At 36.7% G+C, this 17199-nt stretch overlaps 1 protein-coding gene across 1 annotated transcript; it reads left to right on the top strand.

Moving 5' to 3' along the window:
• Positions 1 to 316: 316 nt before the first annotated feature.
• On the top strand, positions 317 to 16381 carry LOC128654305 (retinol dehydrogenase 7-like). Its single transcript, XM_053708166.1, has 5 exons — positions 317 to 422; positions 5616 to 5955; positions 8183 to 8441; positions 15184 to 15347; positions 16126 to 16381. Exons 2-5 carry the CDS (start codon positions 5640 to 5642, stop codon positions 16341 to 16343), a joined length of 957 nt encoding a protein of 318 aa, XP_053564141.1. The 5' UTR covers positions 317 to 422; positions 5616 to 5639; the 3' UTR covers positions 16344 to 16381.
• Positions 16382 to 17199: the final 818 nt, after the last annotated feature.

The raw sequence follows: 17199 nt of genomic DNA, 5'->3' as shown, positions 1-17199 counted from the left end.
GCATGCACACCAGCTGATGAATTATCATAAATATTTAAAATTGTGCTTTTGAGTTTTGTGGATAAAGGAGCGCTGCTTTGTGTGTCAAACACTGCCTAAGTGTCATGTGCACCACATGACTGCTGTGTCAGCAGCTTGAGAAGTGAACTGATGAATCGGTTCATGAACCGGTTCTTTTAAACGAATTGTCCGAAATGAACCGATTCATCCAGATGAATCTGACTTTCCATCAATAAAAAACTTGTTTTGATCTCTGATTTCATCATTTCCTTTCCCTCCAACCATAAGGGGGATGCATCATTCTGCACTTCAGTGTGTCAGTCTATTCTAGCAGCACAACTGCTCTGTGTGCATCTATTTATTCCTAAACAGAAAGCCACGTTGCCAGTGGCACATTTCTGTATAGTCCATTCTTAAAAAAGGTGAGTGATTTTATACAACAATTTTTACTTATGCATATAGATTTATTAATGAGGAGACTTACATTGAGAGCCAAATTAATCAGACACCTGTGTTGTATTGCCAAACTAGAGAGTATGTAAGCTGAATGAAATGTTTTACTGGTGTAGAAGTAGGAATAATTATATCACAATACAATTGTTGGTGAACGTGTTAAATAACATCTGACACCATATTTGCTAAATAATTCCTAAGTCTGTTGAACCTTTGCACTGTTTTTATACCTTGTTGTCTCAATACATAAATTATTGTCCCTACTGGAATTTTATGAGCACAGAATTGTTATGGTAAAAAGCAGCCGCATCTTTTATGTATTTAAAAAAAAGAAAAATGTATAATGTATTTTTTTGAAAGTCTCTGAAAATTTAGGATTTTTAAATTTATGGGGGATACATTTGATACAATGATGCATTTTGTAGTATTAGATTTATAGAAACATACAAAGTTTGACCAGTGTGAAACTGGCTAATATACATAGATGTCTCCAGGAACCAATGTGTGAGCACTCAGTAAAACATAGAGGGGTAACGCCCTACTAATTAAATAATGAAACATTAATGCAGAGGCAAAGCCAATGTGTTTTGCCTATGAAAAAGTCATTGTATTTTACAAATCTTCTTCAAAAAGGAAAATAAATTGACTTTAGCAATATGCATTATGCAGCCTGTTTCTTAAAAAAACGGTACTTATATAGAACTGAGTGAGAAATATGTGGTTAATAAATCATTTAAGCTTATAAAACATAACACCTAAGTGTGCAATATAATACATTTATAAAGGATAGATCAACCATTCTTTATCTATCCTGGGTGGATTTATTCATCTGTAGTTATGAAGACACATCCTTAATGGCACATTAAAACTATTAGGAATGTGTGAATCTTCCTTATAAGCCTGGGAGCTTCTATACCATAGACAAGTTCTGTTCAGAACTATATTTGGGTTTCATAATTCAAAAGAAACTGCTTTCATTTAATCATTTCATGCATAAAGCAGCTGTGGTTTAGATATGTAAAACACAAACTAATCATAATGAAATCAAGCTTGTTTACATTTAATTATTAATACATCTTAAAGGGACAGTAAAGTCAAAATTAAACTTGAATGTATTGGATAGATCAAGAAATTTTTAAACAATTTTTCAATTAACTTATGTTATCAGTTGTGCCTAATTCTCTTGGTATCTTTCCTTAAAGAGTAATCCTAGGTGAGTTAATGGGACATAAAACCCATTTTTTTTTTCCTACGTGATTTAGAAAGAACATACAATTTTAAACAACTTTCTAATTTACTTCTATTATCAGATTGTCTTCATTTTCTTGTTATCCTTTGTTGAAAAGCTGAAATGTAAGCTCAAGAGTGTGCACGTGTCTGCAGCACTATATAGCAGCAGTTTTGCAACAATGTTATACATTAGCAGGTGCACTATATGGTAGCACTATTTCCTGTCATGTAGTGCTTCAGGCATGTACACGCTACCTACCTAAGTATCACGAAGAATTACATGAGAATGAAATAAATTTGATAATAGAAGTAAATTGGAAATTTAAAAAAAAAAATGTATTCTCTATCTGAATCATGAAAGAAAAAAATGTGGGTTTAATGTCTCTTTAAGGAGCGTGAACGTGTCTTTACCCATTTGGCAGCAGTGTTTGTAATATTCTTTATAGCAATGTTATACATAGTTCCAAATCCCTGTGGCATAGACTGCTAAAGACATGTGCCTGCTCATGTGCCCCTATCAGCCTATCTAGATTTACTCTTCAACAAAGGATACCAAGAGGAAAAAGCAAATGTGATATTATAAGTACAGTAAATATGGAAAGTTGTTTTTAAAATTGAATGATATGTCTGAACCATGATAATATATATAACACATTTTCATAGAAGTACACATAGCATTTCTAAGCATTTAATCACTGCATCAAGGGCGTAACAGTAGGGGTCTCACTTGAGACTGGGCCTACGCCTCTAGGTAGGCTGACCATATTGCCGCTTTAAGAAGGAACACATATGAAAAATACATATGTGAGGGTTCTTATGCAAAACCATTTCTTTAAACAGCCCTGAAAACAGCCCTGACATATGTATTTTTCATATGTGTCCCTTTTTAAAGCGGCAATATGGTCAGCCTACCTCTAGGGGGCCCATCTGGCCCTGTTATCGGTAGTGGCATTGCTACAGGTCTCACATTTTAAGGAAAGAGTATGGATTTACCTTTACAATATGGTGGCATAGTTTCCAAGATGGCTACCACAGTGTTGCTATACAGAAAAATATTTGTACAGATAGTCAAAAATTCCATATCCTCCGGTGCAGACTAACCAAAGGGGAAGCATAGTCACATTGAAGCAGTTCCTATATTCTGCTTATTACAGCCAACCAGAAAAGACACAGTTGAAATAGGAGTGCCCTCCCCAATCTATGCCCTGGGGCACAGATCTAACTCTGCTCCTTACTGCAATAAAAAAATAAATGTTTTAAAAGCATTTTTCATATTGGGATCTTAATTTAAAAGGTTTTTCATATCAATAGCAATACAGGTATGTTGCAAGCTCAGGTAAATTTATCCATACTCTTTCAGGAAGTAAAACTAGCAAAACATTTTTAGAGGCATTTTACGCCAAAAGCAGGAAAACCTTGCAACTGTTATATTTTCCTGAAGTAACTTACTGACTTCTTAGATATGTTTTAATTATTTTACAGTCCTTGTTTTTATCACATCCACTGAAAGTTTATTCCATGAGTACGCTACCCTTTTTGTAAAAAACTTCTACCTCAGATTTCTCATGAACCTGCTACCCTCTAACTTAAGATTGTGACCATGTATCATTTTAGTAGCCCTCCTTTGGATGGTTTCTAGTTTATTTATAGCCTTCTGTAGTGGAGATATGGTCTTCAAAACTGTACATAATATTCAACATGAGGCCTAGCTAGTAATCTGTAAAGGGGCATAAGAACCTTGCTATTTCTGCTGCTAATACCTCTCCCAATGCAGCCAAATATTCAACTGGCCTTACTAGCTGCACTGTTTACATTGTTAACAACTTTTTTAAATCAGCTGAAATAATAATTCCCAAGTCCCATTCCTGTTTAGCTGCAGTCAGTAATGTACCATTGCAAGTGTAACTGGTTTTTGGATCCTAAATGAATATTTTTGCTTTTGGTAATATTACATTTTAGATCCGATTTATTTGCCCAGTCATTCTAGTTTTTTTATATCACTGCTCATTTGATTCACCCCTCCTTGGACATTAACACTGTTATAATGTTTTGTATCATCAGCAAACCAAGCACACCTTTCCCTGAAGCCCACTACCAATATCACTGGTGAACATGTTGAAGACAATAGGCCCAAGAATTGACCCTTGAGGAACACCACTTGTAAATGTCCCCTCATTTGAATTTACTCCAGTAATTGAAACCCTCTGCCTTCTATCCTTAAGCAGCATTCTACCCACTTTACAACCTTGGCATCTACTTCAAAGCAATACATTTTGTGAATTAGTTTGTTGTGTTTGCTACATCTAAGGCTTCTCGCTGGTCTATTAATTTAGTTGCATGATCTTCCAGCAGTGAAACCATGCTGTTTATTGTCTACTAAGTTGTTTGTCAGAAGGTACGGAATTATGCAGCACTATACAAATATATAATGATAATACAAGAAAGACACAAGTTTTTCCTTTAAAATAGTTTGCATAGTTTCCATTCATTTCCCTGCAATTGAGGTCAAACTGTCTGGCCAATAATTACCAGAGTCTTCCCTACTACCATTTGTATCAATCTTCTAGTCATCCAGAACAATTCCTATTACAGTGACTGATTGATTACATAAATCAGCTATTGGAGTAGCTTGACGTTTCTTTACAGCCATTGGCAAAAATATTATTTGGACCCACAGACTTTTTTTTTTACCTTTTATTGTTGATAAAGCTATTAAAACCTCTTCCTCTGTAAAAAGAGAAGTACTATTATCACTTACAGTAACCTCCCTTAACAGAATGTAATTTTTTTTTACATTCCATTGTGAAAACTAAAAAAAGTAATCATTTAAACAGTTTGCTTTTGTTTATCTTCTTCCACTACTCTATCATCATCACCAGTCTTACATCTTACTAACTATCCCTTAGTTTTTTTCGCTATTCACTGATATATCTAAAGAAGGTTTTGTCATCAATTTTTACTGATTGTGCTATTTTTTTTCTTCTGCATGAGCTTTAGCTTTTCTGATGTACTTTTTGTCATTTTTGTTTGTGTTCTCCATTTTCCCCTATCCTCTTCTATCCTCTTCTGAGTCAGTATGTCTGAATTTTTTTTCTAAACTACTTTTCTTGGAAACCATATTGATTCTATTTTTCTTTTATAAACAAACCTAATGCAGAGTGTAGTTGCATATAATTTAGATTTTGTACTTTCATTACTTTTACAAATACTTCTTTTTTTTATTTTCATGCATTAAGATTTTGAACACAGCAATGTTTTACAAATTCTGATTGTGCATTGAATATTTATGTGTAATTTTAACAAATTAGGATTATATTTCTGTGTGTCTTTTACAAATTGCATTCTGTATTGTTTCTATGTACCATTATTATATTCTCTAAGAACTTTAAACTTGTAGGTGTCACTGATCTATCTCACTAATTACATGATGGTGAAGTTTGCTTAAAATTCTCAAGGCACTTATTTAGCTAATAGTAAAGTATCCTAAACTATAAGCAAATACAAGTTACTCTGTAGTTACACCATTTAAGTTTAATTTGTATTTGTTGTAAACTGAAGATTTATAAGAATGTCAGGTGCTCGGGTGTTAACTTACACTTGTGAGATTCACCATCCCAGAGAGGTTTATTTATTTCTATTGGAGGCATAACATATCTGTGGGACTTTAAGGTTCAGTCCTTTTTGTTAGATATCATTTCTATACATGCTGGAATGTTTTTGAGAATTGGGCTCCAAGTCCATATAGTTATGGGACAAGAAAATACTAATCAACAATCCTCTTATTATACAAATGGATATTAGTGATTAGCTGTTCTGTCACAGTCTTACACTGAGGCAAATGGAATATCTACTGTAGGTGCCTTAGATGATGAGAATTAGAATATCTTAATCCATATAAATTTTAGCTAGTAATATACATTATTCCATTACAGAAAAAAAAACCTGCTGCCTCAGACATGTGGCTCCTTCTGTTATTACTTCTGTCTATTCTGATCCTGGTGTACAGATGGTACAGACAAAGTCAGATACTAGAGAATCTCTCAGATAAATATGTGCTGATCACAGGATGTGACTCTGGCTTTGGGAACTTAGCAGCAAAACAGCTGGATCGCCGTGGACTGCGGGTGCTGGCAACTTGTCTGACTGAGAAAGGTGCTGAGGAGCTGAAGAAGGAGACATCCAGCAGACTGCAGACTGTGATCCTGGATATTAATGACAGTCAAAGAGTAAAGTCTGTTGCAGAGTGGGTCTCTAGTATTGTTGGAGATAAAGGTAAGATCACCTTTATGTATCAATGCTGAACTGATTTTAGGGAATGGTAGACAACCTGTGACAGGGACACAACAATGCAATTATATTGATGGTTTTGACATATAATGATTGAAAGGTTAAAGAACATTGGCAGCTTGGCTGAACAGATGCCGATCACTCAGCCTTTAGTTATGGGTCACCTAACATACAAAAAAGGATTTATATACATTTTAATATTGGCTGGATTATATTGTAGCCATATTGCAATTTTAGGTGGAGAAAGTACAGGGGCAAAAATAAATCTGTTAAGTATGTAAATATCAGGACATGCAGCATGGTCAACCAAAATGATGCCTCTCCCTACCCTGCCCAGAGCCGAAGCCCCACTGCCCTCTAGTATAGTAACAAGGAGAAAGGGAAAAAAAAAATAGTAAATGAGTGTCCCATATCACCTCATCAAACACAAACCAAATGCTCATGATTTAATGAATTACATAATTAGCACAGCAACATGTCATAGGCCTAAAAGTGTTACATTTTTCATGAGCTAATTAAATATAAAACACAGTACTAGTGATCAATACGAGTTTACTTGGTCATTCATCTATGATTACGGCTCTCTGCCAAAACGCATCAGATAGCCAGGTTTAATGTGTCAGTTTAGTATGTTTTAATCTGTGATTTTAAGTTAAGAATTGGGTCGGTCTGGATTTTCTTTTGATTATTCAAGAAATAATTAAATGCCATGTTTTAGTTCAACAACTTCAATATGCAATTTGACTTGATAAAATATTAGCTTCTTAAAGGTATACAACATCAATTCTATGAAACCCCATATTATATCTTCTTCCATGGAGATAGATACTTATTAAGAAATTGGCTTTAATGATTAGTGCTTTTGCTTTAACCACAGCCCCCTCTGCCTGTGTCAACACCAACTGATACCCTGGGAGCAAAAATATTATCATTGGGATGTGTGCATTTTTTATTTTGAGCATATAGATATTACTGTAAACAAAACCTAATTCTGCTTGACCAAAATATTGGCTTGAATTCAAGAAAACGTATTTGTGAAACTAATATCTCGCTGGAAAAACTTGCCATAACTTTGCCCCTCATATTTGCAGAATAACATAGAGATATGCTTGACCCTTATAAATGCAGTGAGTGGTGCATTCAGCTCCACTAAAATTAGACATGTGCCACGCAAACAAATTAGTTTTGTTTCATTTTCATTCGTTAAATAAATCATTTTGTTTCAGCAAATTAGTTATGTTAAGTTAAAATAGTTTTATTCGGATCCGTTCATTGTATCGGATCCATTCTTTATTCATTATTCTATTCTAAAGTTTAGAATAGAATAATGCAGATGAATATAGAATGGATCCAAAAAAACGATTTAACTTAACATAACTAATATGCTGCTGATTGCCGAATCAAAATGATCTAAAACTGCCGCTGCCACCCACATCGCTGACACTAAATAAAGCTATTAACCCCTAAACCGTCATCCCCCTACATCGCCAACACTAACTAAACCTATTAACTCCTAAACCGCCACCCCTCACATCGCCGACACTAACTAAACCTAATAACCCCTAAACCGCGGTTCCCCCGACATTGCCGACACTAAAGCTATTAACCCCTAAACCTTAGTTCTCCGACATCGCCAATACTAACTAAAACACTAAATAAACCTATTAATCCCTTAACCGCAGTTCCCCCGACATCGCAGACACTAAACCTATTAACCCCTAAATCGCTGTACACCCACTTTGCCAACACTAATTAAAATACTAAATAAACCTCTTAACCCCCCCCCAAAAAAAAAACCCCTTTAATTTTATCCTATATTCACCCATAGGGTAAATAAAGTTGTAGCTAGTGCTTCTGTTACTGCTGTTATAAGCCAGCAACAGGACCAGAAAAATAAGTTGCTTTGATTCTTAATTATGTCAGGATTGTCAAGAACAAAAGGGAAAATTATTTACTAATTGCCTGGCCCAGGAATCCAGTAACTACCTAGGACACTAATGGATTGTTATTGAGTATTGTAATATTTAAATTTTAAAAGCCTTTCTAAACCGAATGTTTGTGTTTTACGTTTTCAAATAAATGCAAAGAATACAGCAATATTTGTGATTTTATTTGTCAGAAGCTGGATGCAAATGAAAAGAATGATTTTTGCAAGAATTTACAAATAATAGCATAAAAAGACCTTTACATTTTATATTTTAATATGTTGCAGGACTCTGGGGCTTGGTAAATAATGCTGCATTTGGCTTTGGACTGGGGCCAAATGAGTGGCAAACTAAAGAGGATTTTGCTAAAACGCTAAACGTGAACGTACTTGGAACAATCGACGTAACATTAAATCTGCTGCCACTCATCAGGAAAGCCCATGGGCGCATTGTTAATGTTGCTAGTATTGGAGGAAGATTGTCTATTGTTGGTGGAGGATATTGTATTTCTAAGTTTGGAGTCGAGGCTTTCTCAGACAGTTTGAGGTGAGTCCTGCTTCAAATTGGTGTCTCTTACATAACTGCATAGAACACGAAATCCAGATTAATACTTTATAAAACTTTTAGAAACTGTAATCAGTTTAATGTAGTAAAAACCTGTTCCTCAAATGTTGCACTGAATAAATCATTGTATAGCCCATCTCCACATCCCCCACAGTAAACATGAGCTACCAGTTTTTGTACTGGAATCTGGGAAATGATATGCAAATGAGGTACACAATTACCCACCTTTTTATTTAACTTGTAGAGGTTTTTGCCTAATTTGTACACTCACCATTATTTAAATGATGCAAAAATAAATATAATGGCTTGTAGCTTCCTAAAAGGAGAAGGAAAGAAAAGGTAAATACAATATCATAAAATAAAATAAGGTACCTCATAGGGCTCGATTTACCAAAGCCCAGCGACTGCCATTATTGGCTGTGCGCGGGCAGGGGGCGGGATTGCACACGAGCGCAAAATTGCGCTTGTGTGCAATGTTGATTACCTGCGGGTAATTTCGCTTGCCACAGGCGAGCTGAGGCGTACAGGGGTGCGTATACGTGCCCCTGTATGACTCAGCTTTGATAAATCTAACCCATAGTACTCAGAACATTTCCTGGTGCAATACAGGCAGTCTTAGAGAATTGCTATCCTCTTAGCTGGTTGAGCCAGTCACTGAAACAGGATTTTTTTTTTAATGAAATACATCAGCATACTCTATATACTCCTTGAGTACAGTAAGTAGTGGCTACATGCTGAGGACATGGAACAACAGGGCAACATGCACAAGTTTGTACACAAAAAGCACTCTAGGATGTAAAATCACTAGTAGCCTATTTAATAGAGGGAATGTGCTGTTGTACTAGCCATAGGGTTGCCAGGTGTCCTCCACAAAAATACTGAACACCCAAGAAAAAAACTGTGTGTGTGGGGGGGGGGGATTAGTTTGCGTTGAAATTTACTGAAAAAGGTATATACTCTATGTATGTGTGTGTATGTGTGTGTATATATATATATATATATATATATATATATATATATATATATAATCTTATACCAGCTGAGTACAAAATGTATGACAATTTGCATTATCAGGTTTATTTGTGTATATGAATTAGCTGACTTTGTGCTTTTAAACCAAAACCTATTAAAATGAGTTGAGCTTGCAGTTAATATCAGATCTCATTATGTTTTCACTTTGTGTACACAAACTTGCTTCCTTATCTTATATTTGTCTGGAAAACCAAAGTTCAATAAAAAAGAATGTTTTATTACTTAAAGGGACAGTCTTCTCCAGAATATTTATTGTTTAAAAAGATAGATAATCCCTTTATTACCAATTCCCCAATTTTGCACAACCAACACGGATACCTCTGTATTTAGAAAGGCATGCATTATGTTGAGAGATAGTGTATGTCCTAGAATAAGTACCTGAAGTCTATCAGAAGCGGTACGTATCCTAATATTTCTGTTTTAGAGAGCATATTCCTTGTGCAACTATATGGGGAAAAAAGGTTTTCTGGATACTTATCTGTATTAGGAATGTATCCATGGTCAGAGGGGCATGCACTCTGTATTAGTATAGTTATGTATTCTGGATACTTATCTGTATTAGGAATGAATCCATGGTCAGAGGGGCATGCACTCTGTATTAGTATAGTTATGTATTCTGGATACTTATCTGTATTAGGAATGTATCCATGGTCAGAGGGGCATGCATCCCTAGTGTCTCTCTTCAGAGGAGTGTAAGTTAATGTGTTTTGCTCTGTGACACCACTGTCTTGTATATCTGTTATTTTAAATGAAATGACACACTGAGCTTTACACATCACCTCATTTACTCTAACACTACCAGGTGCTGTAATCTACTAGTTTGTTAGCCATCCTGTATAGCAATCACTGCTTTAGATAAAGAGGGGTTGTGACTCCAGCATCTCTATTTGAGGGATATTTGCCCCTCATCATACTTTAAGATATAAGTGTAACTGCAGTCTCTCTGTTCGGATTGGGGATGTGTCCATACATTAGGACTAGTAATTATGCCTAGTGCCTCTATAGGGGAAGCTCCCTTGTATATCTCTGCATTAAATACTATATGTTCCTCTCAGTATTATTACACAGATGGTACCAGAGTATTTTTGTTTTATGAAGGGTATTTGCTGTTGGTGTATATAATAGAAAGTGTGTCTATTGTGGTTTTCTGCATAAAATGCCCAATATCATTTTGCTTCTATATTCTAGAACTTCTATTTGCTGTATTGGAAGAAAGTCTTGCTGCTGAAGTTTTCTAGAGTTATTGGAATGTCTCTACTGTGTTTAATTTGAAGCATTGAGTGACACTTGTGTTTTTGTGGGTTTATATATTAGAATAAGTGACCCTAGTATTTCTCTGTATCATGAAGTATAATGATTCACGAATGCAACAGTATGTATTTTGATATAGTGGATCTTCAACTGCAGATCTTAAATGAATGTGCCACGCTTATTTTATGGGAAGATGAGCTTTAACGGCATGAAGTGAATTAATTATGCAGAACAATGTGAGAGGTGCAGGTATGAAAACCTGAAGCAATCTCATATAGTTTTTGTTTAGCTGATGTAACCAGACCGGATAGGGAACAGTTAATATGTCACAAACAGTTCCAGCAAACAAATGTATCAAGGAGAGTTCCAAATAGCAGCAGTAACAAACAACATCTTACCACTGTTACAGTGTGAATTGATACGACTCCGTGAGCTGTGATAGGGATCAGCTGTTAAGAACTAGTTACAACTGAGCAGAGTGATTCTCCTGTGTTGCTCTGAAGTGACTCCATCTGCTGTGGGAACAGTCAGCTGTGGATTGAGTGACAGCGGAGGTGAACGGAACTCCAGAGCAGCGCGGGTGACGTCACCAGAAGCGCTTGTAAACAAACAACCAAGCTGGCTGTATCTTGATAACGGATCTCACAGAGGGTAAATGTAGTCCGATATGCTGAGTAGCTAAGTCAAATGAAATACGAGCAGACAGGCTTAAGTTCAGACAAACTGAGGAACTCAATTCAGAGTAATGAGACACCACAAAGATAATTGGAGTAGAAAGTGAGGAATAATCCGAATGTATAATTCACAAGATAGCGAGCAATTCACAGGCTCAGCAACTGTAACTCGATAACTAAGCACCTGTCTGACGTCAGAGCACAGGTAAAATAGAGTAGGGGGGTTGGAATTGAAAGTTAAGGTGGTATTACAAGTTGAAAAAACAGGTAGTGTAAGTGATAAGGTGGACTGATATATCCTGACATGAAGAGTCCTTACAATCTGAGTATTAGGAATGGTTATGTCTTTGTTTTATGAAATATATATAAAATCCTGGTGTACCTCTGAGGAAAGACACCTCTCTTTTCACATCTGCCTGTCTCTGATCTGCTCTGCACTCCAGATTCCGTGTACCACCCGTGGAAACACCCCACACAACAGACAGCATGTGTAGACAGCACATCCCGCGGGTCTTCTTGCAGTCGTGACATCACGTACGTCCGTCAGTCTTGTCGCTCGGCACAGGCACATCAGTATGTAAGCGTGGAGTTCTCATACTGCAGCCTGCAGCCGCTACAGCTGAGACTAGGGCTAGAACTTGGTGCTGGAGGTGGAACTTAATTGACACGGGCTGGGGGGGCCTGGGTTACTGGGTAGGTCAGTTTGGTTGGTAGGGTATAGCCAGATGAGTCCTGAACTCCAGCGGATGGCCAGGGAAGTAAAAAAAAAAAAAAAAAGTAAAAAAAATTCAAAAAGAATCTTAGCTACCTATGTCCGTTTTTTTGGAAATAATATAACCGGGCAGTAACCTGAAATACCAGACAGTCCGGTCTAATAACGGACACTTGGCAACCCTAACTAACCAGGGAAACCCAGGTTGAATGGACTTGCAGCTGTTGCAATGAGAAAAAGCACAATATGTTCCTCAATCAGGTTAGACTCTCCCTTTTTACTGGACGAGTGGAACAAGTAGAAAGTAAGTGACTCTCAAGGCCACAATATAGGCAGAGGCCAAAGGAGCACCTTCTAAACGTTTCAGCTTTAGGCAGTTGGAGATTGATAACCTCCATAAGTACTTCTGGTACTGGCTGGACAGTAAACACAGGTCCAGGAAGAAGCAGAAAAAATGAGGTGCCAGATGGATATTGGAATGAGATGCCCTGCTAGGCCTCTCCTGCTCATGTTGGTTTTCATTGAAACAGAAATAAAAAAGGACACACAAGTCGATAAGCTCTTTAAAGGATGCTGGCAGATCTTTAAATAGAAGCTCATCTTTTACACGGTCTGAGAGAACTTTTATAAAAACAGTGCTCAGTGTTCCAATTGGTCTCAACTGCTACTGTGCAAATACACTGCATATAGTGCTACCGTTCTGTTACCCTGAATAATTGTCGAGAAGAGTGCATTCAGCTGTTGATGAACTGCAGAGAAGAAAGAAACCTGTTTTTGCCTTTAAGAAGAGGATTATCTTGTTCCAAAAATGGAGAGATCTGTGCCAATGCCTTTCGATTTAGCAGAGAAATTACAAAAGTCACTTTGGTATCAGAGGTGGCAAAAAAATAAAGGAAACAGATGTACATTAAGAAAATCTCTACAATCCATACAGGTATTGACTCGATTACATCTGTTTCAGGTGGATATCTGTGACACTTTTAGCCTAATATTAGCCTATATTTAGAGTTTTGCGGCCAAAGGGGTGCGTTAGCTACGCGTCTTTTTTTTTTTTTTTCTTTTCTAGCGCTGCTTCTAAACAATGCTGGTATTTAGAGTTCTCTAAAGGGCTGCGTTAGGCTCCAAAAAGGGAGCGTAAAGGCATATTTACCGCCACTTCAACTCTCAATACCAGCATTGCTTACGGTAGCGGCTAGCTGAAAAAACGTGCACGATTCCCCCATAGGAAACAATGGGGCATTTTGGGCTGAAAAAAAAACTAACACCTGCAAAAAAGCAGCGTTCAGCTCCTAACGCAGCCCCATTGTTTCCTATGGTGAAACACTCTCTAAGTCTGCACCTAACACCCTAACATGAACCCCGAGTCTAAACACCCCTAACCTTACACTTATTAACCCCTAATCTTCCGCCCCCGCTATCGCTGACACCTGCATTACACAATTAACCCCTAATCTGCCGCTCCGGACACCGCCGCCACTTACATTATCCCTATGTACCCCTAATCTGCTGCCCCTAACATCGCCGACACCTACATAATATTTATTAACCCATAATCTGTCCCCCCCCAACGTCACCGCTACCTAACTACACTTATTAACCCCTAATATGCCGACCGGACCTCGCCGCCACTAAAATAAATGTAATAACCCCTAAACCGCCGCACTCCCGCCTCACAAACACTATAATAAATAGTATTAACCCCTAATCTGCCCTCCCCAACGTCGCCGCCACCTAACTTCAAGTATTAACCCCTAATCTGCCGACTGGACCTTAGTATTATGTTAGCTCAAAACATGACCCTGGCCTGTAACTGGAAACTCCAGCTTCAAATGAGAGATCACAGAACCAAATGGCCTAATGTTCAGATAATATAGTGAAGTTTGAGAACAAAAATCGGCTGATTGCACAATAAATTTGCCTCATCTTGGCCCAGTAGTAAATTGCAGTGTAATTTTAAAAATTGTATTTTATATTTTGCAGCTCATGTGAGCATGGGATTAAAATGTTTGATAAACAGAGTGATAATATGCAGAATAATGATGTCCCAGCATTTTGTGGCAGGTAACAGCATACCCCAACTTCAGGTGTGAGACAATATTGCAAACAGACTAGCCTGTCTAATATACAGTAGACATGGGATGCAAGTTGTAATATACCTAACTAGCTAGCTATTGGCTATTTACAGAATAAGAGGCCCATTTATCAAGCTCCGAATGGAGCTTGTAGGCCCGTGTTTCTGGCGAGTCTTCAGACTCGCCAGAAACACAAGTTATGGAGCAGCGGTCTGATGAGGCGAACAGGAATTGCCACAATTCAACACGATCGAGTACGATTAGGTTGATTGACACCTCCCTGCTGGCGGCCGATTGGCAGCGAGTCTGCAGGGGGCGGCGTAGCACCAGCAGCTCTTGTGAGCTGCTGATGCAATGCTGAATACGGAGAGCGTATTGCTCTCAGCATTCAGTGATGTCTGTCGGACCTGATCCTCACTGTCGGATTAGGTCCGACAGACATTTGATCATTCGGCCCCTAAGAATATACTTTAAAAGTATTTTCGATTGATTGCAATTCAGCAGTATAATTATCTCTATGCAAAGTGAAGGGACTTGAATATCAGTAACCCAAGTTTTGGACTAGTTTGGAAAAATGTAAAATTACCTGTAAAAAGCCATAGGAAGCATTACTATTCTGATGAATTACCCAACAGGGATTAGTATTAGTATTTTGTATTCCCAATAGAGCACTGCAGATTGTGGGTGTATTGCAAATAAAAGATAATAGAGAGAGAGAAAGAAAACAATTTTGTGAAATCAAGGATGTTCCATATTATTTTGTTTTTTTTCTACTTAATGAAGTAATTTGTGTGTTTTATACTTACAACTTTCTTTTCTAGTGTTGTATACTGCCCATATACATCATGCATGCTAAGCTACCACCAAGAGCTACCTTTTTAATAACTTGCAAATATTTTTTCATCAATGATTTTAAAATTCTATAAACCTATTTTTGAAGTTGTTGCTTTTATAATTAAATATTTTCATCTTCTCTGCTACAGAAGAGAAATGTGTAATTTTGGGGTAAAAGTGTCCATTATAGAACCAGGTGCTTTCAGAACTTCAATGGGTTTGTATGAACCTCATTTTAAGCACTTGGAGAGGCTGTGGAATAATCTTCCTCCTGAGATCAAGAAAAGCTATGGAGAACAGTATTACCAGCAATGTGAGTAGACTTACCTATTATATCTAGTTAGTTCAAAAGTATATAGGCTATGAAAAGTGTACTCTGTCATTCTGCCCAAGAGGCTTATTTTAGTTTTTAAGTTGCCCTGAACACACAGAAATCTATATGCTTTTTTTGTGTGTTTTGCAATCTATTTGCCTTATATATATTTATCACAACTGGGCAATTATGAACTCAATTCCACCAAACAGCAATAAATATCCCTTATGTTTAACCTAATAGAGGTGTTTTCTCAGTCACTTCCAAAGAAGTATTTAACTAACCTAATAGCCTTTTTTGTGCCACATATATAGCAGTAAAATATTTACTTCTTTTATCAGCTACTTGTAATATGGTGCTAAATCTTGTTCTCTTAGCCTCATGCAGAGCAGTGATTTAATACTCATGTTGTGCTGATCTTTGCATCTTCCTTCTTACACGCACATAAATAAAATTGCACTAATAGCTTCTGGAGTCTAGAGAGGGGCATACATGACAAACTTCCTAACTATTACCCCAAATAGCAAATACTTCCCTGCTCCAAAGGTAAGTAAACATCCAGTATGATAGAAATACATCTAATTAAAGTAGCATTTGTATTCAATTTAAAAATTATAGGTAACTATACAAAGATAAATTGCAGAGACATTCTGGTGGTGCCCTGTGCTTCTTTTTATAATATCATATCTGTTACAGTAAACAAAACTAATGTTTCATATTATTGATGTGCTCAAAGTTAAAATAGTTTTTTTTACTTGATTTCATTTATTCTAAACAGCTGTTAAAGCCCTACAAAGGTTAAGTCGATCTGCTGTACCTAAGTTACACATGGTCACTAACTGTATGGAACATGCCCTGACTGCTGTTTATCCGTGGACAAGATACGCTGCTGGATGGGACGCCAAGCTGTTCTATATCCCTGTCTCATACTTACCTACTGTATTATCTGATTATATTCTCTCTCTTGGTGCACCAAAAGTAGCTGGAAAAGCATAATAAACCCACAAATAAAGTATATCATATAAAAATTAGAATCATGTGTATTTCAATTAAATATTGATTCCATCTACAAGTAACCCCTCCTTTTACAATGGTTAGTTTTATACTGATTCATAATCACACCATTACAGCAATTAAAACATGCTCCCAGAAGTGTAACATAAGAAAATTACATATTGTACATTATACAACTGTATGTAAATGATTATTTTAAATGTTATCATGGTTAGAACAATAAGGATATGTATTAATGTCCAAGAAAGTTGTTGTCCCAAAGAACCTTCAATAGGAGAAGGCGTAACACAGGAATAAGGTCTCTAATGATTTTCACGGAACCTCTCAAGGAATAGAGAATAAAATAGTGAAGTCTGTTAGGCACATAACAGGTATATCAGAAGGATGAGTACTCACACGTCAGAGAGCTATTACTCAGCTCCTAGTGAACAGGCAGTTTGGTACAAAGCCCCACGACTATCATGGAAGTGCAGCTGAAGCTACCTTTTGCTCTTGCACAAGAAAAAAAAAAGTACATTGCTGAAAACTGTATATATCATAAATCTATTAAAGGACTAATATCTGTTTTTTCTTTTAGTAAAGCAAATTAGTTTATGCTAAACATAAAGAAAATTATACAAATACATTGAAGAAAAAAAAAAAAAACTAGTAAAGCCATTACAATAAGGACTTTTTTCATTTGTAATACATTAACCAGATATTTTTGCTCTCACTGGATAATATTCACCAGTGAGATTAGAAGAACTTATCACTTCCCAAAATGCCACATTAAACAGGTAAGTGTTTCCTGGGATCCTTCCTACTCTGTTATCTCTTTTTTTAACTGTGCTAAGGCTTT

Source organism: Bombina bombina, chromosome 3, assembly GCF_027579735.1.
Source record: "Bombina bombina isolate aBomBom1 chromosome 3, aBomBom1.pri, whole genome shotgun sequence".
NCBI classification, from domain to species: Eukaryota; Metazoa; Chordata; class Amphibia; order Anura; family Bombinatoridae; genus Bombina; species Bombina bombina.
This window is presented reverse-complemented; position numbering and strand designations above follow the sequence as displayed.